The sequence below is a fragment of the Poeciliopsis prolifica genome, unplaced genomic scaffold (genome assembly GCF_027474105.1).
Source record: "Poeciliopsis prolifica strain line A6 unplaced genomic scaffold, Auburn_PproV2 SCAFFOLD060, whole genome shotgun sequence".
In the NCBI taxonomy this organism is placed as follows: domain Eukaryota; kingdom Metazoa; phylum Chordata; class Actinopteri; order Cyprinodontiformes; family Poeciliidae; genus Poeciliopsis; species Poeciliopsis prolifica.
The window spans coordinates 1,744,016-1,769,890 of record NW_026562435.1 but is presented as its reverse complement, the minus strand read 5'-3'; the positions used below and the strand labels follow the sequence as shown (position 1 = coordinate 1,769,890).

At 39.3% G+C, this 25,875-nt stretch overlaps 1 protein-coding gene across 2 annotated transcripts; it reads left to right on the top strand.

Annotated features, from left to right (window-relative positions):
• The first annotated feature begins 193 nt into the window (after nucleotides 1–193).
• On the top strand, nucleotides 194–25,141 carry btbd8 (BTB domain containing 8). 2 transcript variants are annotated; one of them, XM_055060518.1, is made up of 19 exons: nucleotides 194–496; nucleotides 977–1,093; nucleotides 2,510–2,689; nucleotides 4,485–4,588; nucleotides 4,901–5,018; nucleotides 7,213–7,302; nucleotides 8,410–8,490; nucleotides 8,578–8,674; nucleotides 9,321–9,412; nucleotides 10,095–10,197; nucleotides 10,617–10,799; nucleotides 11,371–11,535; nucleotides 12,886–13,015; nucleotides 13,708–13,766; nucleotides 15,003–15,531; nucleotides 16,718–16,805; nucleotides 19,305–19,420; nucleotides 19,511–21,352; nucleotides 24,230–25,141. In XM_055060518.1, the coding sequence occupies exons 2-19, from the start codon at nucleotides 990–992 to the stop codon at nucleotides 24,727–24,729; spliced, it is 4,581 nt and encodes a 1,526-aa protein (XP_054916493.1). In that variant the 5' UTR covers nucleotides 194–496; nucleotides 977–989; the 3' UTR covers nucleotides 24,730–25,141. The 2 variants fall into 2 exon arrangements, with proteins under 2 accessions (XP_054916493.1, XP_054916492.1); XM_055060517.1 differs by having other exon boundaries at nucleotides 13,705–13,766.
• Nucleotides 25,142–25,875: the final 734 nt, after the last annotated feature.

The window sequence follows — 25,875 nt, the reverse complement described above, 5'->3', positions numbered from 1 at the left end:
AATCAAATCTATCGTCTCATAATGGGAGAGATGACGTGACTGCAACTAACAAGCTATTTAGATTTGAGAATATCGGGGACAGGTAAAGGCGTCGTCCTAAAAGCGTGACAGTCCACGTGCTTGCACTGCGCATGTCAGAATACTTCCTGACTTGTCCGCTCCTTGGTTATTTGTCAAACCGTGTCCCGTGGGCGGGGAGCAGCGTGCAGCGGTGATGTCAACAACATCGGTCAGTGGGTCAGCACCCTGGTAATGTCGCTACATGAATATATACAAATGCTGCCAAAGGGAAAAATACGGAATATTATTTGTGCTGGTCTGTTTTCGTCACGCGCCACTCGAAGTTCACGTTTAATCACATACACCGTTATCGGTAGCCAGTCGTAGCTAGCGCTAGCATGCTAGCTTTGAAAGGAAGATAAGCGATGTCCAGTGTTTTTGGAGAAGCACAGACGGAATCAAGCAGAGACAGAACAGGCCCACTCTGACAGCTCAGGTATGTTTCCGCTATATTTATGTGGTTTTGTTGGTTTCAATTCTGACACGGTTAAATATCTGCTGGACTTTTAACTCCCCCTGTTTCTTTTATTTATTAACTAAGTGCTTGGTATTTTAAAGTAATTTTCGCCTTTATTTACGTTATGATTATGGGGTGAAAATTATCTTGCCATCGTTGTCAAATAATTTTGATTCTCATAGCCGCTACCTCTTGTTACCACTAACTTGTGAAACAGCGCCTCTCCGGTCAGTTCGGCGAAAAACGGTATTGCTAAAAATACAACAACCTGCAGAAATATCCATTTTATACACATAATATCCATATCATACATTCGATTACATCTGCAGTCAGTAGATAATATATCATGGTTTCTGAGAAAATATTTTTCCCCAACTGTTTAGATTATTATGCCATTATTTGCAACTTGATTCTCTTCTCAGATCACAAAGTGAGCTGTCCTGTACACTTATCTTTTAGAGTTTCTTGAGCCATGATCAACACTGAAGCTGCAAGAGAATTCCAGGCCAAAGAGCGCAAATACAAAGAGCAGCTGAGGAGATGTTTATCATCAGCTTTGTCTGCAGACCTCAACAGGTAATATTTACCTCTAACTGGACAGGCATTGGAAAAAAAATTATGTACTGTTTTCCTCGCACTTCACAATTATTACACATCTTTGCTTTGGCTGATCACTTGAACCCCACATAAAATACACATAAATTCTTGTGTTCAGTATACTTACTTTTTGTAAAATTGTATTGCAAAATATATTTTAAAATTATGTATAGATTAATATAATTGTGAGAAAAATGTGAAAATGTTAAAGAGGGATAGCTGTGAGCCTTACTCTTAAAGTGAAGCCATATGAAGAAGATATCAACACATCAAGCTCACAAGGAATTTCTTCTATAAACAAACTTTGTTAATTAGCTAATTGGTCACATTGATACAAGCGACCTGGGATGGGAATCCTCTTTTAACAAGAGTGACCTGTCAGGTTTTTTTTTTCTTCACTGTGATTGGAGCTGCAGAACAAATGTGACATCGTCATTTGATCTATGAGTGCACACTTGGCCGACCCGGACTGTTTTCTGGGTCACCCAGATCAGTCATAGCGGCAGGATGAGATATGGTGATGGTAAAGAAAAAGTGGACCGCGTCAGGACTTGTGTGTTCCAAAGTCCTGAAGTGGAAAAACAGGGCATTGGATATGCATTCTGAACAGGAATTACAATGAGGCTTGAAAAGTATGGAAATTTGATTAATGTATCTCCTGGGTCTGGATAAGCAGGGAATAAACAAAATAGAGAAGAGATGCAAATATTTAAGTTCCTCGCAATTCAATTTGATTCTGATTTCTTTTTTTCTTTTTTTTTATTATTGTGTTTTACTTTATTATTTTTTTTCCTGGTTCCATATTTAAAGTTGCACCACTGCTCTGATTTTATAGGGAAGGTTTGTATTTAGACTTTAAGTGAGTAAACATGGCTGACCACTCTGGATACATAAGTCAGTCAAAGTATGGAATTCCTTGAAACTCTTTAGATTGGTGATCGGCTGATACTTGCATGTAAAATTTAACTTATCTGCGAAGGGAGAGCTGATTGACAGACTGGCCCAGTAGGTCATATCTGCACGTTTGCGGTTAACAATTGTCACCCCACTGTGCAAACTTGGCTACTTTCTCGCTGTTTTCAGCTAATTTTGAAAAAAATCTGTGATCAAACACAAAACTGCGACCGGTGCATCCCTATGCTGTCACCTTCCTAAAATAGTGACCTAGGTAAAAAGTTTACTAAGTAAAAAATAAGATTTAGGTTTTAATTTTTTTTCTTTTTACTAAAATCGCTTAAGGCAAAAAATAAAAAATAAAAAAAAAATGGAAACCTGAGAAAATGTGTAAAATGTTTAATTTCTGTTTATTCTTGCTTCTAATATCTGTGTATTTGTTGCTATGGTTTTAAAGTCTGAGGCAGAGGCCTGGAAAATAACTGCTGTGTGTGTCTCCAGGTTGCTCCAGGAGGAACTTGAGGCAGATGTCTCCCTTTATGCAGGTTCTGGTTCAGTCCGAGCTCACAGAGCCGTGTTGCTGGCCAGAGCTCCACATCTCCTACAAGGACAGACACATAAAGACCCCATCATCATCCATCTGCCAGGTTACGATCTGCCAGCACTGAGGGATTTTCTCAGGTAGACTCTGAGTTCTCTTCTGTTTCCTGCTTTACTTCACAGAATAGCATCACTTAAAGCCTCAGCTCTGCATTTCTTTTGGCACTAAACTTCCACTGGGTGTCTTACAGAGGTTCATTTACATATATTCTGAACTTCAATAAATACCAAAAATGCTTCCATAATGGTTTTATTAAAGAAAAGTTGAGTGGATTTCTCTGCAAGCAGCCTCATTTAACGTCTTGGTTGTAATAATGCTACAAATGAGCTATAACAATGAATCGAGTCGTTTAGATGAATTCATAATACCGCTGAGAATTTTCTGTTTGTCACTCATACTTGAAAGGTTTCAGATTTCTCATTAAGGGGTTTGATCCTTTAGAAGCAGCAAATTAGTCAATATGTTACTCTGGTTCTCTGTTAACAATATACACTCATTCTTAAAAAGCAGCTGCTGCTGGGAAGCCAGAGACACAGATTCTTACAGCAGCCATTGGGCTCCTACATCACATTAGGACTGCTTATACATACATGTAAACTTTTGGTGTTGTTTGCACTGAATGCCGACTCATAAAGGGCTGCCAGCTAAAGAGATGAAGGCTGAGAATAGGGCCTTCTTCAAAATGAATATAAAAGAATAATTATTTCATTTAGGCAAGATAGTTTCCTTCTGAAGTTTTAATCTGATCCAGCTTCATTGAACTTGGTTGGTTTCATTGGAGAGAGCTGGCAAATGTGCACAGTCCATTTCATTTTATTGGAGTTGAGGTTTGAACAATTCCAGAATTTTAATGTTGCTTTCCAAAACAGTTATAAAATCTTTTTATGATCCTTGTCTTGCCAGAACAGCCAAGTTCTGAACTACTTCGGTGCCAGTGGTTCTTGTGGACTGGACAAAATAGACTACATGTACATTCTTCAGTTTTACCTCAACTCTGCTTCTAGATGATTTAAACTTGAATATAACAGGATGTTCCAACAGGATCCCAAACTGTGACAGATTAACAGCCACCCTGACCTGAGTGATGTTGGAAAAGTATGGATCATTCTTCAGAGCTAAGCGAATCAAACTCTAGCATTAGCGATGAAAAGTCTGGATAAATATCCAATCAGAATCCTCCCTAAGGCTTATTGATTGCTTCTCTGCAACTCCCCAATGAACATTTCTCTAAATATTAGTGAGAATGTATGTAAAAATTTGACCTTCTGTTCAAATCTTTTCACCCAGTTCTTGTATTGAAGCATCACTAAAACTTGTGGTTGTGGACATGTTCCATTCTGAATAAGATGTGGTTCACATGTATCTTTAAAGCTCATTATTGCTATGACGTTCATCCTACTGATGAACATAAAAGCTTTTTACATGCACTGTAATGTCTCCCACATCAACGGACTTCCTGTGATGCAGAGAAGCTGCAACTCATTTGCGATAAGAAGAGGTGTAGTACTTAGTTTTCTCCACCAGGGGCAGTGATTCATTTTCAACCTCAACCCCTTTCTGCCTGAGCTATGTGCCTGCTTCTGCTAAAAGAGGACTGCATCTTTTGTTCTGAGTTAAATGCATTTTAGGAAAACAGATGCTAGCCAATTAGAGAAATGAATGCACCACTGTCTCTCAGTTCCCATGTGGTCAAAATACAGAATATACATTGTTTTTAAGAAGGTTTATGTCACTGATTAAGATAAACGTCTCTGTCCACAGGGTGAAAATACTTCTCAGTCCTGTGGTGACAGAAGTCATTTTGTGTCAGATGATATAGTAGCTTGGAAACACACACAAGGTTCCATTTTAATTAACTTTCAGTCTTACCCACAGGCAAGTGTACACAGCAGAGCAGAGCATGCGAACGGCTGAAGCAAACCGCGACGCAGAGAGCAGCGCTGCAAACCGAGCAGATCCTCACAGTTCCACTGACTCAGGTAAACACATCAACACGTGAAGGTTTTACTCTGGATCATGTGACCACAAAGCTTCCCACCTCGATCCACTTTCTTCACATTATGTTTTCTTAGTCATAATCTACTTAAGAGCTAATCCCGTTTGGGTCTTTGTTGCTGTTCCTGCTAATTACAACAAGTTCCTGCTGTAGATGACTGTAGATTTAGACCCTGCCTTGTATTTATTCCCTTAGTTTACATTGTTTTATCAGTCACATAATGTATCCAGAGCAGATTAAAGTTCACGTAAGATGTTTTGGTGCTTCCTTATAATTAATCTTTGCTTCTGTCCAGGTGTGTTTGTTCTTGAACCAGCCTCAGGCCTCAGTGCTGACTTGCTGGACCTGTACAAAAGGGGAGAACAGTGTGACATCACCATCCAGGTGGCTGAGCAGGTCTTCTCCTGCCACAGGTAGAGCTACTTTAGTCGCTATCCACTGTACTAATGTCTATGAAAAGTGTTCATACACCCTGAATCTTTTCTAATGATGGGAAATCTTATGGTTTTGCTCAGTAAAGGAGCTCTTTTAGATCCCAAGTTAGATCCAAAGTTTTTGTTGAAGAAAAATCAAATTGTATTTTGAACTCCGTTACTAATTTGCAAAATATACAGAATGTGAAGACTTAAATATTCATAGAGTTTGATGGTACTCTCAAACTATATAAATGCTATATAGTATTCAAAATATACCTCCACTATTGGAACTTGTGAACAGTTGAATAGAAGTAGGAAGGGAATCTAGAACATTTCTAATGAAATTTAAAAGCGACCTTCCACGGTGAACGTATTCGGACTGAAATGAGGGCTTCTGATGCCGACTTAGTTCTGTGGGCCTCAAGTTTGAGCATCAAAGCTTAATCGGCTTTGTTGCATGTCTTGAAAATGTCCAGAGTTAGCTAAAATGCTGTCAGTAACATATGAGCTATCAATAGCATGTTGACCTCCAGTAATATACTCCACCTAGTATACAAACAGCAAAGTATAAGCTAAAATTAGCAAAAATGCTAAGGTTAGTTGTATTTATGTCAGAAGCATATTGGCAATCATTAGCCTTGCTGAGTAACATTGATTTAGGCCATTATGTTTGCTAACAGCAGTTTAGAAGTTAAAATTAGCTAAAATGCTGCCAATAGCATGTTGATTAACACAGACTTTTCACTTCAGCATGTTAAGTTTAGCTTTCATATCAAATTAGCTATTAAGTTAATTTTAGCTATTAAGCTAATGTTGCTCTGCTATTGCAATGTATCTATGGCAGGACCCAACAATACCTTGGTTTTAGAGGTTCTTACAGCTGCAAATCTGAACATGTGGAGTGCATTTGTATGACGTCCTACAAGTTAATATTTTGTAGATTGCTGGGTTTCCAGATGTAAGTCTAATTGGGTGTTACTCTACCAGGGTTGTGCATCTAGAAGTGGAATAGTTTCAACACTATATACTGCAGTATGATTCAATATATTTTAGATTTTTGCCTCAGATTCTTAATTGGATTCAAATCCAGACTTTGACTGGGCCATTTTGATGCTTGGACATGTTTTAATTTAAACCTAGCAATAGTATCTCTAACTACAAGGCAAAACTAATCCGATGGCAGAAGGCAAAAGTTCAATTCAATTTCACTTAATTTTGGTCAGTTTACAACATTAAACACAGAAATGAAAGACAATACAACGTTACCCATAATTAGGCTGAAGCCAAAGTGTAAAACTGGACATAAGGGCTGCAAGGGACAGGCAATTGAGTTCCTTCTACAAACACTTTCAAATATAAAGTAAAAAAAAATTATAACTTTATCACATAAAATCCCTTTTTAAATAGAGTTTATAAGAGGTTTAAAAAATCAAGAGTTGTGAATGCTTTGGCAGGGCTCAGTATTTGAAGGTTATGGTAAATATGAACAAACTAGAAAACTTTTATCAATTTTGACATATTTGCATATTCCAGCCACAGAGAAAACGTTGCATTTTACATTGGCATGTAAAACTTCATGATTGAGTGAAAGAGGTATATCCAGAGTTATATCGTAGATTTTCTCTTTAAAAGTGCATAGTATCAATAAGTGAATAGAAATTTCATGATATAATTCCTTCATCCAGCACATTTACCATAATGTAAAGGTGTACATTATAGTGTCATGTTGAAGCCTTATGTTATGGTGAGTGTGCCCTTTCTACATTATGTAACATGGACAGCAGCAGAGGTGCAGCATGTGCTGCCTCACTCAACAGTGGGTGGTCATTCAGTGATTCAAAGGTAGAAGTTGCAACTAGTTACCATGGAGACAGTTTTCTCTTGACTCCTGTGCTCGTCACAGAGAAGCCGGGCCACGCTCTGGTTGCTCTGCTGCTGTGATTGCCATGGCAGCAGAGCTAAAGTTCTCTCTGTCCTTTGACTAAACTTCATTCAATAGATATTTCAGACCTTTACTAAATCCATGTGAGGATAATACAATGGTGTGGGTGATTGGGAGTACATATGCAAAAAGTTTCAAACACCATATTTAATAAAACATGTAAGTAAAATGAATTATGGAACAGAAATAAACCGTTCTAAGCATATGGCATGTGCATTAAGAAACAATTCTGCTTCATTGGCTTTCTAGGGCAATCCTGTGTGCACGTTCTCAGTACTTCCGTGCTATGCTCAGTGGGAGTTGGATGGAGAGCACCAGACAATGCATCACTCTGCACGGGTAAGACTTCTCCTCACCTCAAATCTCAACGTTTTACCTTGCAAACCCAATACTGATAGGATGCTACTGATAAGATCTTTGATGGTGTTTGGATTTCTACCAACAAAGGTTCTTGTTTGAGATGCATAAATGTCTAGCCTTCCAAAGATGCTGAGAAGCAACTGTTAACACCCACACCATCTCTGCCTCCACAGTTTGCTTTTTTTTTTCTTTTTTTTTCTCCTCCATGACGTAAAGTGTCATCCATCCGCGCATCGCTGATCTGACGGTAACAGAGGAAGACACGGCTGTCAGATTGGAGAGCGATTGAGTTGATTCGCTAGGGAAGCCTTTCTTCACCCTCAGGCTGCTGTCTCGTGCATTAAGTGCTGGATAATGTATGATTGTATTTACAGGAATCAGGGCAATGTTAAAACAGCTCTTAGCAGAGCAGTTTTTGTGATGTAAACGCAAGTTTGTCCACATATAACCAGAACATTTTCTCTGTAGTATTCAGTATCAAAAACAAACACATCTGTTATTGGAAACTATATTTAAATAGGTGCAACAACTTTTTTGCAGAAGTGTGAAAATTTTAACAAAGTCAAAAACCAAAGTTATTGATGACCATGGTATTTTTCCATGGTGAACCAAATAATGAGTGGAACTCTGTGTTTCCTTCTCCTGAACAACTGTGACATTAAAATCCAATTGAGTCATCTGAACTGAGGGTGTCTGCACGATTTTAAATTTATGTATCTAAAATCCAGACTTGACAATGTCTTAAATTCTTTAAAAATATATATGTTGACCGGAAATGCATCTAAAATTTTGTCAATCTTGTTTATTCTAGTTTATTCTATGTAGTTTTCTTTTCTCGCAGGACTTTTCTGTCAGGAAAAAGTTTGAGTTGCTCGCAGACATCTTCATTGCGTTTTGTGATTGGAGACAGTTGACTCTACCAGTAGCTAGCCGCTAATTTACCATTGTTAGCTTACTAGCTTTATTGTGTCTGACATAGGTTCAATTGTGAACTAGTGAAGAAACAGCGTTGAACTTGAGTCAAATGGTGATTGAACAAAGGTTTTTGCAGTTTTTAAAAATGTTTATTGATGTCATCCATTTCAGCTTGGGACCAGATGAGATGGAAATGTTGCTCCAGTTTATGTACGGAGCTGTCATGGATTTGCCCAGCGGAGCCAACGCCAGGTACCGTGTGTCTGAGTATGGGGTTCAGAAATCACTGCACACGATGAGAAAACAGGCTAACCTGAATGTGATCTCTCTACAACACAGTCAGGTCACCATAGCTGCAGACATGTTGGGTCTGGAGGGGCTCAAAGACTTGGTGGAGATGATTTTTACCCGAGACTACTGCCGCTTCTTCCCCAAGGTTAGAGAAGCAGCTCTGTTAGTGAAGGCAGTCTTCTAACATTAAGAGGTTTTGTCTTTAATTTTGAATAAAACATAGAAATTCTTAGTCATTTTATTTACAAACATCAAATTACTAAACTACCTACCTATTTTTTTCTGCTCCATTTTTCTGTTGGCCATCTTGATCAGGAGTCGATGTAAAGGACAGTAAAAGTCAAATACATTTTATGGTTGGCAGGACGAGTTGGAATGGATGGCACATTATATATAATAGGCTATGAAATCTTGCTTACCAGCAGCACTTATTTTGCTATAAAGTTTGTAAGTTAATTTACAATGCTGCTCTGTTATATTTTAGTGCTTTACTTACTAAATCTGTAAGTTTGGGGCAGAACATGTTACACATCCACTTCTAGTTTTCTTCTGGCTTTTGGATTTTTAAATCTTTTTTTGAACAAACTTTAGGATTTAAATCACCAAATAAACTTTGTAAGTCATGAACTTGACTCTAACACTTCACACTGTTATATTTTCACAGATCAACTTGTTTCTCTTCATAAACAAGCATGATATTTACTTGGTTTTTGCAAAGGATTTCTTTGTAAAATATTAGTACTAAAACATCAGTTTTTTAAATGAATTTTGTGTTTTTTTTCCATTTCCAGCAGCCAGTTGATGGGGTCCAGAGAACGGTTCTTGAGTGCTTGTCACTCACACACGCCTTAGGGCTCCAAAACCTCCACATGCTCTGTAGGAGGTAAGTTTGCATTCAGCACCAAGTAGCAGCTGTTAATGAGAAAAAAAATACTATCACATTCTGAATGCTGTACAATGATACAACATAGAACGTAATTCACATTGAATACTAATATTCCGACATGGTTATATGTTATATGGAAACACTTAGAAAAATTACAGGTATTTATAGTTGGAGTCATTCTTGCCACTCTTGGTTACAGTTGATTGACTTCTTTCAGACCTTTTTCGTCACTATCTTGTTGCTCTGTAACCAGGCTTTGGGTTCATGCTTCTCTTATTAAGCGATCAAGACACGAGGACAAGGTTCAGGGGCAATCTGCTTTAAAGAGAAACACAGCTTGTTTACAAGCCTAAATTTGAATGTTTTTGTTTCATTGTAATATGGCTTTAATATTATATCATTCAATTTACATAAATACTTTTACATTTTAGAATGTTTCTAGGCTAATTTACTTCTCTTTTCCATTGTGAAATATACAAGTATACAGCGCTTTATAAAGCGCTTTCCATAAATCTTTACACTCAAACCTTTTCACTATAGCCACAAACATCCCTGCATGCTACTGGTTTATGTGATGAACTCAAAATAATGCGTAGTTATAAAGTAAAATATGTAATCTGAAATTAAACCACATGGCTTCAGGGAATGCTTTTTAATTATGTCCACTCTGCGTTTTCAGATGGGTAGCGGAACATTTTGTGAAAGCCTGGTGTGAGAGGAACTTCTCCCTCCTGTCCCCGGAGCTGCAGCGCGCCTGCATCACGGCCGTAACGGACACAATGGTGAGTGGACTCTTCCCACAGTCATCTGCTCTGCTCTCTTCAAGCCCAAATATCACCAAACAGAGCACTTGTCCATTTCAACAGGAAGGAAAAAGCATGATGATCTGATTAGAGATGAGCTTTATTCAATTCTGTTATTAAAATCGGCCTAATTCAGGACTTGGATGAAGATTGATCTGTGCCTGTAATTGGTGGCTGAGTCTTTAGTCTATGAATCAAGACTGACCCGCTGTGGTTTGGACTTGGTACATGTTGACATTACAGCACTATGAGGGAATTCCCTCCTCTGATCATCAGGGGGTTGGGCAGGAGTAAATAATTTATTTTTACTTTTTTTATCTGTTGCTGTATGTTCACCTCTTTTGTTGTTTGTTGTTCTTAGAGAGTTTTTTCTTTAGCTAATAGATGTTTTCCCTCAGACTGTACGGAATGCCATGACGCTGCTCTGTGGCACGGAGCAGCTGATTGGCAGCCTCCCAGAGGTGAAGTGGGCCCAGCATGTGAGGGCCATGGCTGAGGAGCTCCAGGAAGAGACCCTGCACTTCATAGTCCAGCACCTCCCCAGGGTGATCCACACTCAGGCCTTCCACAACCTCCGCAGGGTAATAACGATTCCACACCTTTTAAAGCAGGCATGCTCGCCGTGCGGCCCACAGTTTAAAATGTCAAGAACAGCACAAAAATATTCATCTTTTTACAGCCGTGCTTTTATAATAAGTAGAATCACGTTTTATCCAGAGGTTTTTCCTAAAAAGCTGACATTGCTGCACTCAAATCCGCTTGTATTTTATTTATTCAACTTGGCCAGTCAGAAGGCAGGAAGCAGAAGTAAACAACACCTTCAGCTTCCTGTAACCTGCTTGGATTCTTACAGTGTGGAATGAAATCTGTTCAACCAAAATGCCAAACAATCACCAGTTTGACCTTTAAAATTCACACCACAAGCTGGCGATATTACTGACTAGCCTACACAACACAATGTTGGAATTGTTTTATCTTTTGGATGTTTTACCTTTTTCAGAGCTGCTGTAAACATTCAGTTCCCAACTAGCAACAGACATGTCAGCCGGGCCTTTTTAACGGTTTTAATGTGACAAAATGTGAAAAATTGTAAGAAATGTGAAGACTTTCACACTGCATCCATTTTCTTGTTGGTGTGTCACTGACTTGCAGAGGGAGGAGTTTACCAGAGAGCCGACGCTGCTGAAGAAGTTGTGCTTGGCGGTGAGGGAGGGTGTAGCAGTGGACAACTGCTGCGATCTGTTCACCGCTGTCCACTCTCTGTGTGAAGATAACTTTGATGGAGATTTTCACCTGGAACATCAAAAACAAGAGGAGGTAAACTAATCCTTATTCTTAGTTGGATTGCCATTGATTGAACATATGTTTGTTAAAAGACAGCACGACCTTATTAAATTTGAAGGTTTTGCTTTATTAGCTTGTAGAATTATATAAATACAAATCCAGAATAGACGATACATGATACATTACATGGTTACCTGCATAACTCAGTAGATCAGTTTTTAGTAGCATTAAAGACAGATTTTTTTTTTTGGCTCCTAATTTAAGACTATAAATTTGTCTCAGTCCTCAGGGAAACCAAATTCTGCAGTTAATTGATTTATTATAACTGGAAAATTTTGCGTTTTTAAAAAGTGACCCAAATCCCGTTTTTGCTGCTGTGAATAGACACTTTTTTTTTTCTAGTCTACAAAAAAAAAATATTTGGAAACTGCATGCTTTTACTTACACAAACCAACAAAAGTATGTTTATGTTTTGGATCTACAATGATTTACAGATTTCTATTCCACAATATATTACTTCTTTATTTATTTCATTATAATGTCCCATGTTTAGTTTAATGTGGGGGACGTAAAACTACATTTTTGCGTTTGTCATTAAAGAAGGTATTTTTATTGCCAATGGGTATTCCACATAAGATCACACCTCTTCTACAAAAGTCTGAAAGTCAGACCTTTGTAGATGTTATTAATCATAGGAAATCGAATTCTCAAACAACATCATTCAGTAGCTATATCAATCAACAGCAGGCCCAGAGGCTGTTTCACAAAGACTTGCAGCAGAACAGATGATTTTAATCTGTGGTCTTCAGCTGCATGCTGAATCTCTGAATCACCTGAATCTCTTGAGATTGAGGTGCTTCGTTTTCCGTTAATCAGGAAGAGAAATCATCTGCAAAGCAACATAAAGATGAGAGCTAAGTTTGTGAGATGGCTCCTATGACAAAGTGACCTGGCTACAGGAGTTAAAGCCGTGTACAGTAGAGCAGAATGGATTAGGCTGAGGGACGCTGTGACGTACACCGGCTGCCTCACTAATCTAGCCGTGTGTGTCTAATGTCGACGGCAGAGTGTTGTTGGTCAAATTTGCGACAGCAGAGAGCAACGTTGGGTCCCTTTGTCCCTCCAGCTCCATGTTTATAGCCAGGTGTGAAAACAGGAATATGGACATCAGCTCATGAGGTCCCAGATTCCTTTTAGGAGAGCTCAGCCACAGAGGCAGAGGGCAAGGGAGGGGCAGAGAGAGAGAGGGAAAGAGAGAGGGAAAAGGGAGGAGGCGAGGGTATTTGTTGCCATGGTGAAACATTCTTGAAGCAGCTGCTGATTCGCCCGCGCTGCAGCGCACCCCTTCCATTCTTCTGCCTGTCTCCTCTGTGTCACCGTCAGCCGTTCAGGCAGGAGATCGGCACGCTACGCGGGCGCCTCTGGACCTTCCTGCTTCAGACCTCTTATGCGGCTCGCCACACGCCGGGATGGGAGGCACTCTCACCCAAACACAAAGAGAGGATATTAGCAGGTAAAGACTGGAATTCTGTCTGAAACCCTGGCTCTGTGTCTGGAAGTAATATGAATGCTTTTCATTTGTTGTCTTCTACTAAAGCTGGTGCTCTGCTTACATAAAAATCCTCCAAAGTCCTCTCTGCTCCAGCTTCTTATATTACAGCAGCACACTGGCTGCTAACCCATTTAATATCCAGACAGGGCTTTTATGAGGCATGGTGGCAGTGTGTGTGCAGCTCGCTGGCTTATGAATGCACATCAACATGGTAAATGGACCAGATGCGCCATGCTTGTTTTTAACAGGATGAAGCTTAGCCTGCTGCTGTTGTGGCTGTGCATACATTTAAAAGCTTTCACAAATGCAATTACCAACCCGCTTCATTTATGTTGATCTAATAATAATTGGAAATGGGATGCATGAATAATTGATATGACTGGTATCGGTGTATGGCCCAGTGTTCCTACAGTTCTTAGCTGTGTGTTTAGATTCTGAGGATTCAGGATTTAGAACCTTTATGTTTAATAAATGTGGAGCTTTGTATGTAAGAGAATGTACCAGATGTAAATGAAAGATTATTAACAATATTGTGAAATGATGTATTGTTGTTGTTGTTGTTGTTATATTGTGTTAATGTTGTTATATTTTTGGTAAATCTCTAAATCTCATTTGTTCATTGGTGACTTTTTTTCTCCACCTTCTGACAGAAGCTATTGATAAAGGAGACAATCGAAGACTTGGTAAAAAGCCAGTGTTCACTAGCTCACAGGTAATGATCATTTGTCTGTTTGGATCAGTAACATTTCATTTTTGCTTTTATGCATAAATTGAAATTTTCTTGATAATAAAAATAAAACAAGCACTTTCTTTTTCAACTGCCCAAACCCATTACTTCAGTGAAGCTCTTCAAGTTGTAATATCTATAGAAATGAAACCCAATTATTTAGTTATTTAACCAGGCAAAACAGTTAATTGCTCACCAATTTTTTTTCTTATTTTTGCACACCTCAACATGTAGAAGCACTAGTTAGTTTTATAGAACCTTTCCTATAAAAACAGCTGTTTCAACAACAGGAAAACCTAGGATTTTATGCTTTTACTGAAACTATGTAGAAGCCTTAAAGGGACAATGTTGTGTAAAAATCAACAGTTTTGAGCTTTACATGATGTTATAATGTTATTCCTTTATCAGGAACATTCCTGGAGTGTTACTTTGATTCTTTCATTCATGTTTGAGGTATCCTTTCATTTCCACGGTAACCATTCAGCTGTGCAAAACACCTGGTTGGACCTAGCCCCGCCTCCGAGGCACAGCTCCTCCTTAGAGCTACAGTTTAGAAACTTTTGAGCAGCACTCCTCTGTGGCTCCACCACTCAGCTCCCTCAGACCAGCTAGCAGCAATTAGCAACACCTGTCTGAGTTGCTCATGTGCTAATCTTTTAATAGGAGCTACTTGTCAGTGAAACACTGGTAAAAACATTATTAAAAGGTTGATAGAGAAGCCATTTTGTGATGATTTCCTGAAGACGGAATTTCAGAAAGGGCAGGAGTTTTTGACGAGACTATGGCAAAGTGTTGTCATATTGTCTGATTGCAGTTACCAGTTGTTTTCTTGGTGCATCTCTAATTTTGTTATTACAAGAATTTTGCAAATTTAAAGGGCCAGTTTAGCTCAGATCAATCCATGGAAGTGGCCATCCTTTAGTCACAGTGTGTCAGATGCCCTCATAGCAAAAGCTGTTGTCTAAATGCTACAACATCATAAATTAGTAGCTAAAAGCATTGCATGTCCCTCAGTTCATGTAGAAAGTCAAGTTCTGTGTGCCAAAATAGAAAGCTGCCTTTGAAAGACTCAGAGTAGATCTGAGATTACACATCAATGTAACACGATGGTCTAATTTTATCCACTATCCCTTTATTGCTGATTTTTTTAAATCTTTATTCCCTGCTGATTGACCTAGTGCAGTAATACAGTTACATGACTTGTTTATTTTTATCCCTCAGTCAAAGGCTGTAAAATGCCCCACATCTCAGTCTGAGAGCTCTCCGGTTCACAAGACAAACAGAAACCCAGACCTGCGCAGCGCTGCGTCAGCCATGAAATCCGATGGTCTGAATACGGCGTGCAAGCCGGGCGAAAGCCAAAACTCTAAAGCGAAGAACGCAAAGAAACAAGACAGGAGCGTGGCGACAAAGGCGAAGACAGCGTCGCCCGGTGCAGCGGTTGTCAACGGCACGGCAGCCGCCGGGGCAAAGCGGGATGTGGCCGGGGCAAATGGCTCGAGAAGCTCCCACGGGCCTAAAGAGCAAGAAAAGAAGCCGAACCCAGGCGCCAGGCCTAAAACCTCCCCCCCCAGCTGCACATCTTCAACCCAGGCGGCTGTAGCTAAGGCCCAGAAAGGTTTGGCGGGAAAGGCTGACAAGTCCGCTGTTGCCGTCACAACCCAAGCACATCCCGGTGCTTCATCCACATCAGCCACTACCTCGCCAGAAAACTGTGCCAGCAGTCTGAACGACAGCCACTCCATTCCAGGTTTACACTCTTTTATTGACTTCTTTATGTTTCATCAGCATCACCAAGATTCATTATCCTCTTCTAGCAGAACAGCAATTGAAGCTGAATGGTTGTTTAGTCGCCTCCAGAGATAAAACTGTAGCCAGAATTGGAAAGGAACATCGGTTTAATTAGTGTAATCAATACTGTGCTGTCCCTGGGAGGGAGCTTTGGAAGAAGGGGCTTATTTCATGTCTGAACACTGATTTGTCTGGAAACAAAGTAACATTCAACTCTCTTTGTCAGTCTGCTGGTGGCAGTAGAGGTTGCAGCCTTCCACAGCTGTCACACAGAGGGAGGGGGGTGAGAGGGGGGTTCAGACCACTGAGCTTTATAATGAGGGAGCTGGAGCTGGACGACCAACTGTCCTGTCCAGTCCTGCTGGTACAAATATACAGTCACCACTGATCTAACATTTGACCAGTCTGTAGGAAGGAGTATTAGGGCCGAGCTGAGAAAATAAACAAAATGAAATTATGAGCATAAAGTAATAATATTATTTAGTCATGCAATATCCTGACTTTATTCTCAAAGTATTATGCCTTTATTCTCGTATTTGGACTTTCTGATTAAATTACTTTATTCTCCAAATATTATGACTTTATTTTTGTATTATTTCAACTTTATTCTCATGACTTCATTCTCTAAATATTTTTTTTCTTTCTATTTTGTTATGACTTTATTCCCGTATTATTTCAACTTTATTCTCATAATATTATGACGTTAATCTGGTGTTACTATGACTTTATCCTCAGAATAATACAACTTTATTTTTATATTAATTCAACTTTATTTTTCTTGTTTTCTCTTCAGAGATGTTAATATTATGACTTTATTCATTTAATTGTCTGACTTAATTATCAAAATTTTATTTTATTGTTTTTATTTTATGTTTTTCTTGGTATGACCCTAATGCTCCATTGTGGCTTATTTGATGCATATGTTTGATCAGACCACAGAACCAAATTACTGTTATAATTCTTCGTTACACATCTGTACAAAAGAGACACATGTACAAAAATAGTTTTGTTTTCTTGAGTTCACACAATCCCAGAACACCTCATTCTCATAACATGTCTAATAATTCTTGTTTTCTTTAATGAGGTCGTTTGATGCACAGTGCATTTCTAACAGCTGTTCACGTGTTTTATGTCCGGCTTTCCAGGTACAAAGTCCAAGCCACAGGCCAAAGCAGTGAGCAAGTCACCTCTGACCAAACAGCCTCAGAGGTCCGACACAGCAAGGACCAGCAGGTGAGAGTGACTGGCTTCAGCTTCCTTTAAGTTCAGAGCTGGAAACAAAATAAATTCATAACCATGTCTTCTATGGTTTGAGTATTTTGATAAACTACAGAGATGAGTAATCATAACAGTTCTCAAATTTAGAGAATTGTTATTACACTCTATATTTATTGACTGCGATTCAGATCCCTGTTCAAACCACTTATGGACCATTATGACCTCTGATTGAAACAAATTATAGGGTTCTTTATCGGTCAGTAAATTAGATTTCTGTTTTCAACTAAAGATAAGTTTGCTTCTTTTTCTCTTTCTTTTTCTTTTTCTGTCAGTCTTTCTATTTTCTGCTGGCAGCTGCAGCAAGAGTTGCCATATATTCATAAATAGCTTTTGCATTTCACATTTGAAAATGACCATTAAAAGGTTTGAGAACTGTGGAAGGTAAAGTCTGGAGTTTTATATGAAACATTAGTAGGATTTCTGAAAGGAAACCGATAACCTCCTCCTGCAAGAATATTCTTGTTATTGAAGTACAACTTCTTATTGTGGCCTACAAGCAAAAAAAAGTTGTTCATGGCAGGTAGAAACCAGCTCATGGTCTGTACAAGACATGTTTTGGAAAAGGAAATATTAATTATGAACGGACTAAAACTTGACAAGTACAAAATGACAATGGTGAGAGTGACACAAGCTAAATCAGTGTTGAGAGTTTTTGTGTGTGTGTGTGTGTGTGTGTGTGTGTGTGTGTGTGGGGGGTGTGTGTGTGTGTGTGTGTGTGTGTGTGTGTGTTTGGATCAAGTTGTTCTTGGGAGGATAAAAACAGCTGTGCAGTGTGCTGTGACAAGCCTCTTATTTCCTCTTCAGAGATGTTGAAAATATCCGTTTCAAACTTAGCATCACTGGGCAGTCGTTCAGAAAGCTGTGGTGGCTAGGAACCTGGCTTTTTCTTAAATGCTAAAAGGAAACATACTGCACCAGACTGTGCAAAGTTAACAGTTAAGTGCACCATCTTTCAGACTGGTCCTCAGGTGATACATGTCAGATACAAAAATATTTTTCACTTGTCGTCGTTTTATCGATGATTAAATGGGCTGGAACGGAAACGCTTTGATTTCTTTGGACCAAAGTTGAACCCACCATCAGCATCTCTAACTTGAAGTAACTCTACCTATTTAACTGATTCTTTCATAATGCTGTGGCGGGATTTTGGCCTCTGTCTTCAAAAAAATCTGTCTTTAGCTCAGTAAGGTTTGTAGATCTTGAATAATTCATAGCTTACCTAATGATGGCCCAAAGCTTTTTGCCTGACTGTGTGAGTTGGATTGGGCCATTGCCACGCTCTATTTTCTTGTCAATCAGTCGCTTAAATTACTGTCATATTTTGGATCATTGTTTTGTAACATGACCCAGTTCAGAATAAGCCTAAGTGTTGGTTAGAATAAGCCAAATACAGTGCTAATAGTCAGTGACACTAAAGCCCCTTCTCCATTGTCAAGTCTCACACTATCTGGTTCATGTCATTTTAGTGTGTCCCATTGGTCGGGGGTAGTTTTTCTGAAATTTTTGTTTGTTGCGGGTTGCCCCATCCAGCTGACGTTGTTTGCCTCTTCCGCCACAATAAATAAAAAGGTTTGGATCTCAGGGTTTGACCGAGGAATTATCAATTTGCAGCTTCACACTTTGTCAACTGTTACAATCTCGTCATGGGTTCCATAGGCCAGTCAACAAAGGTAGTCAGCTGCCAAACATGTCATTTACCAGTTTTTTACCATCCCTAAGGTGGTTTCAGAAAAAGAGGAGGAACTGCACGTGATCTGCAAATCAACATGAATCTGGTCGGGGTTGACTGGGAAAGAACAAGTTCTTTATAAACCTTGTATTAGGGGCTTAAGGTGATTGTATCGTGTAGTTGTCACCAAACATGATGCTGGATTTTAGCCAGATAACTCTACTTTGCTCCCATCTAATTTCTAATTGTCCTGACACAAATTTATGCTTCCCTTCTAAATGGAGACCTTCTGATTGTTTGATAATCAGAGTCTTTCTGATTATTCAAACTTGCTGGCATGTCTCAACCCAGGAAAAACTGGCAGCTCTCCTCAATGCTCTTCACTTCTAAGTAATCTACACTGCTGAATGATAGACTCCAAATAGTTTGGAAGCAAACTAACCTTTACAGCTCTTTAGATTGCTGCAAAGTTGCATTAAAGCATATTTTCTCAATTTCAGTGCCAACTGGGGATATTTTTTTCATTATATCCTGACATGGAGAACAAACGTATATTAAATGCTTAAAATATTTACAGGTTTTGTTCTGTTTCCTTCTAATTAGTAATTAGATGGAGAAAAAAATGGAAGGGAACATACATACAGTTGGCATTCCTAATTTACCTTGTCTCATGAATGAAATAAAAGTTGGAGTGAAAGTGACTTCATTTAAATCTAATGTTTTATTTTTGTAGTGTATTGTTTGTAAAATTATCCCTTTGGCTTCTTGTTCATCTATTTTACCAGCCCAACCAATAAATCAAGTGTGAAAGATCTGGCTAAAACCAGAACTAATCCAGCAGAAAAGTCTGCTGCAGCGGCAAAACCAGACACCAAGGGAAGAACTACATTGGACCATCATAGTGAGTTGTTCAAGCTCCTTAATGTAGCTGTCTGACAAAATATTGTAAAAGTGAATTTATGTTTTGGGTATATTTTCTTCCTTGGTTTAGCCTCCAAGCTTGGAACTCCTATGAAAAAGCAAGCCTCTTCCAGAAAGGAAGATGGCAAGGATGGACTCAAATCCTCAGGCACCAATAAAGTCACCAGTGATACTAAAAAGAAGACCATAAAACCTGTATCAGCGAACGGAGTCTCGGCTAAATCTAATGCCAAAACAGCCAAAGTCTCCTCGACTACCAAGTCTGGATCAAAGCCAAAAAATACCACAGACTCATCAGCTGAAAAAGCTTCACCAAAAACCTCTAAACCATCCAGTCCTGCTCCATCCAAGATATCAGAAAGTAAAAAATTAGAAGCAGTGAATGATAAAACATCAGAGCAGGCTCCAATTGACGACTCCGGTAATACTGTGAAGCATAAGGATATTGTGCAACTTATGCCTTCTGCGACACAAAGTTTACATCCAGTAGGGCAGAGTGAAGAGGAATTCCTGCCTTCAGAAGTGGGCGCTGACCACATTGTGCAGAAGACTGAAGCAGAGTCAGAAATCCAAACGAGTCCCCAAGATGAGACCAGTGTTGCACCACCTAACAAAGTCCATCATGTCCACTTTGCAGAAGCAGACACTTGTAAACAGTTGGATAAAAGCAAAACAAAGCTATTTCAAGATGCCGTAATCACTATTAATGTAAACGGTGGACCAGAGCACGAGGTTCGATCGGTGAATTCCTCAAAAGACACAGAATGTCCAGCTGGCACCCCTGGCAGCGTGGAAAGTACAGAGACCCCCATAGAGGATTCCTGGAGTGGAGTCAATCATCAAATCAGCCCCGAATCCGAGAGCGGCAGCACGCATACAACATCATCTGACGATATCAAGCCCCGCTCTGAGGACTATGATGCCGGAGGGTCTCAAGACGATGACTGCTCCAACGAAAGAGTGGTGTCCAAGTGCGGTACCATGCGCTGTTCTGACTTCTTGGGGCGCAGCAGCAGTGACACTAGCACCCCAGAGGAGTTGAAGATGTACGAAGGCGGCGCTGGCTTGAGGGTAGAGGTGCGTTTGCGTGGCAGAGAGGCCGAGACCACCAGCGAAGAGGAGGGAGCTCGACAACGTCCACGTTCTTGGTTGCAAAGAGAGGAGGTTCCGGTAGAGCACACAGAGGTTAGAACCATTGAGAGCATGAAAGGTGTTCCCAACTACTCTGAGGAAGAAGAAGATGATGATGAGGAAGAGGAGGAAACGGAAGATGAGAGGTCTGAAGTCGAAGTTATTCCAGGTGATGGATCACTTCCAACAACAGAACCCTCCCCACACTTCCAAGGCATCATTAACCTGGCTTTTGATGATGACTGCCCAGACCAGGAGAACAACGACCAACCGGACTACCAATCCACCTCAACCTTCCGCCGGTCAGTCCTGCTGTCTGTTGACGAGTGTGAGGAACTAGGTTCAGAGGAAGGAGGGGCCCAGACTCCACCTCAGCAAACAGATGAAGCTTTCACTCCCTGTGATGTTTTCGAGGGCGACTCCACTACTTGTCCTTCAGGTCACAATCAAAACACCCCACCGCTCAATCCCGAAACCACTGCCATGAAGCTCAACTTTGATGAGAAAGAGGAGTCTGTATTCCTCACAGAAATCCAAGAACCAACCGAAGAAGAGAGCAATCATGTTATATCGGATAAAGTTCTGGACTCTGACACTAAGGAAGTGCCTCCCCAGGAGCGCCCATGCCACCTGGATCTGCGCCACACTGAACAGTACAATGGAGGGAATAACAAGGGTCTCCCCAATACCTCAGAGAGCAAGAAAGCAGATTTACATCTAGACTTAAATGAACCTCAACTGAGAGGGGGCTCTGCTGTGCAAGCTGCACAATCTCCATCAGGTAATGTATGATCTATGGCCCCATTGTAGATCCCAAATCCAGACCATCAAATTTCCGTAGTCACCAAATTTGTCCTTGCAAGATTAATTCTCCTTAGTTCCGATTCCCAGACTTCCTAGTATCGAAAAGATGGATCGAAATGAGCTTAATAGTGAAGTAACTACTTCAAACTCCAATCATAAATGCACTTCATGTTTTCATTGCTCAAATCTTGCCTTCATCCAGATCCATCCATTGCAGAGCACATCAATATCCATTTAAAGCTGGATTTTTGGTGTCATAAAACCTATTCACCAAATCTCTGCATTTTAAAAGAGCTAAACTATGTTTGATCAAAGCACTTAGGCAGTGGTAAATGACTGAAACTTAACCGCACTGATAAGAGAAATGCATTTGTTTAAAAAAAATGCTGACTTGTGACGAGGCTCTGACATAGCTCAACCAATGCACTTTGATGTACATAAAGATAAAAATATTCTCTGTCATTCCTGTTAAACAGAGGGAAAAATATGACCTTTTAAGCTATAGATTGTTTATTGTAGGTTGTGGTGCTCCTTACAGCATTTTGGAATCAGAATGTCAACACTAAAGGAATCGCGACTGAGTTTATTTTCTTGCTCATGCCACTGTGACCTCTTAAACTGCACTGGCTATGAACAAGTGTAACGACATTTCTTTCGTTCTCATTAATTCATAAGATCAAATCAAGTCTGAACAACACTGTTCACAAAATACTTTTTATACTAAGAAAAAATGCAACTTAAATTCCAAATAAAGTTGAAAATAGTTAATATTCAGGCCACAATTAACCCAAAGCTTATGGAGATGTATTATTTATGTGTAAAGATTTCTGATTGAATTCAGCCAACGCATCAAAAAAACGTTCCGACATTACTCCACTAAACATTTGACAGTTTGATCGCTACATAAGCCAAGCTGTCACAACATTTGAATACAACAACTGTTGCACATTTAACTTAACGCTACTGAAATATTGCAAAACACACAATAATATCAAATGATATGCAACATTACGACGATGGCTATGTCTGTGTTGATAAGTCATTCACCTCTGTTTGTAGGGAAAGTGTGACTGTTGTTTTGCTTTGCATATTGATCAGTTTGGGTTATTGCTAAAAGCCAGCACTAATTTTATCTTACCACTAAAATTTTATTTCTAAGCATTTAGTTGAATATGTAAAAAAAACTAAATGTGTGACATCACAACAGAAGTAAAATATACTCAGAACAGTCAATTCCACACCTTTGATCCCAATACTTCTGAACAGGATGCTATTAAAAGTGACACACACTTTAAAGATGTGACATGACTTAATGTTGTCCAAAGTCCCAGAAGTCTGCACATCTGGACCAGAATAACATGTTTTCCAGCATATATCAGCATGCACAGCAAGGTGCTACAGAAGTCATTACAGTTTTTTCTTTCCCTTCTCTTTCCAGAAACATCAACATAAGTAAATTTATCATTAGGAAAACACAAATTTATCCCAAAAAAATCCTCAAATGAATACATTCTAATATGTATTTATTTTTTCAGCTTATGCACTTTTTTCCCACCATCAAACCACAGGACTCCAGGTTTGAAGGGTGAAACACTGACCAAAGTCTAGCTTATTACTATACATTTTGTTTACAGTTTTTATAACAGCAAACATAAAAAATAAAATAATGATAATTTTAGAATGATTTGTTGATTTCAAAGTACTGTATGTAGCACCTTTGCAACTGTAGAGCAAATTTTTGTGAGATTGACCTCCCAACCCTAAAACTGATTGTCTAAAAATGATTGTATAAAAAAAAGACACCATATTGCCACTGCTTCTCAGAAAATATATTTTTGGGAGGAACTTTTGGTTTGCATCCCTTTGCTGTCCCTTTTTCTGTTAAGGGAAATACCCATTCCCAATGGTTTCTTTTAGTTTGTTTTTGTTGCTTTGTAGGTTTTATTTATGATTATTATTTTGCATGGCACACTTGCATGATGTAATCACTTTAGTTTGTATTTCACTTGTGCCATTCTTTTTATATGTCTTTTTTGTACATTATTTCTAGTCATCCCCAGTAGATGTGTGTGTAGAGACATAGATGTCTATTGTTTATGGAAAGTGTTTTGCTGTTGAGTACATTTAATTTCATGTGAATAGCCAGTTTAAAGTACGTAATGTGTGTCTAGAGCAGCTGTTAAAGTTCTGCCATGTCTCTGGTTTTTCCCAACCACATTCCCAAAAAGTGGTCCTGCCACACCATTATTGCAGTACTATCCCAATGCAAAAGTGATATATGTTGTTTTCAGCATCAGCTAACGAGTTGGTAAATTCATTTGCTTTGCCATATTGTGAATGTTCAAAATAAGAAGACATGTTTAAAAAAAAAAAACATGGCAGCATAACATTTTTGTGTCTTCAGCTTGCAGTTGCATTTTTGTGACAATATTTGTTCTTCAGCTCTGCCTGTTAAGAGACCTCTGCACAAACCTCAGAACATATCAGTGTTAACTCGGAAAAATACAAAGTTCACTGGTGCTGGCAATGCATGACTTCTTTTGCTTTACGAGTTGGATGAAGAGACGCATTCAGAAATACATTCCTTTGTACATTACCTTTAAAGTGACTGTTGACCTTTCACACAGATCTCAATCATCTGGTACGTTGTAGTTCACAGCAATAGCATTTCTTTTTACTGAATCATACTTCTGTCTCCTTACATGACATCATGTTTGAAAGGGAAACAGCTTCATTAAGGGTAAAATCTGTTATCTGTGTTTCTCCTTAGCATGTAGTAAGTCAACTACAAAGTGTAAGAACTGTGGAAGAGTGTTTCAGTTTATCATTTTCCAGTATTGTCAATTGTTTTTAGGGGACAATGGTCTTGACAGACTGGATCAAACCTGCAAACATGACCACCGATCATCCAAAGTCCTCTCTCCCATTTATGAGATGGACGTGGGAGAAGCGTTTGAGCGCTGTTTGGATAAGGACAGAGATGTTAGACAACAGGTGGACGGCGAAATACGGAAAGGGGAAACTGAGAACAGCAGCGACTTTGCCGAGCGAGACTGGAGCTTGCTCAGGCAGCTCCTATCGGAGCACGAGTCGAACCTGGGTGTGATCAACCCGGTGCCCGAGGAGCTCAACTTGGCTCAGTACCTCATCAAGCAGACGCTGTCCTTGTCCCGGGACTGCCTGGACGGGGAGACCTTTCTGTCACCGGAGAAGGAGACTTTCAAACGATGGGCAGAGCTCATCTCACCCATGGAAGACTCCTCCACCAGCATCACGGTGACCAGCTTCTCTCCGGAAGACGCCGCATCCCCACAGGGAGAGTGGACCATCGTGGAACTGGAAACACACCACTGACAACTCAGGGGAGAACCTGCTGGACAGTTGACCCCTCTTATTTAAAAATGATATGTTTACTATGTTTATTAATGCTAATTGTGATGTCACGTCTTTCTACTCACATCATTTCCTGGATTGTGCAGATATGTGGACTTTACACCACTTCCATTTACATTTGTCATTCCACCCTTAAGACTATTTGACACGAGCAGGCTGGTATGCATGCAGATATTTTTTGTAGATTGGACTATTCAGTTGGTGTCTCTTAAAACTGTAAAAGACAAAAGAAATGGTGTCTTTTCTTTAAGACATTATCTTTCTTTGTAGTCTTACAATATGGTTTACTGACATTTCTTAAAGAAAAATCATGTTAGCCTTTTGGCTCCTGTTAAGTGTAAAATAAAGATTTGTGTTTCTGGAAAAAATTGAAGGAGGTGGTCATATGTCTCATCAGAACAATATTTATTTGAAAGGTACAAACTAATTTCAACTTTATTTTGTGTGTTTGTTTTTTTTTTTCTTTTAGTAATTTATAAATGTCAACTTTAGTCTTTTTTTTAAGATAAACAGCCATATATTTAAATTATGACTGAGGGTGTGAAACATGGGGATAACATGATCCAATAGTATGTAGCTTGATAATTTATTCATTCAACCTGAGCTGATCTAACCCGACAAATTGCTTTAAAAATCAATTTTACAATTATTATACGGTTATAAATACTCAAGCAGGGTCGGCAAGATAGGCAAACAGAAGTCATCCAAGGTTTTACACAACGCCAGCGGCATCTAGCGGTTTGGTGATGACACTACAAAACAAGCACAAACCGGATTTTGTTATCAGTGGGTTTTAAAAAAAAATCTTAAATTAGGTCTCAATAGTTCAGACTCAGCAATCTGCAGTGTTCCTGTGGATGAATGCAGCTGTAAAGGGATGGGAATTACAGGATTACACTTGAGTAAGGAATGTGACGTCAGTTGTCCTAATAGCTGAAATGTTGATTCTGACTGGTATACAACACTTCATTATTACAAGGAAAACTGATTTTATTCTACAACTCAATGATTAAATGTCCTAAATAGTTTAGGGATTTGACATGACAAACATAATTTGCACTAGTAGATACTTGTTGACATGTTTACGTTTTGCTCAGAAATATTCAT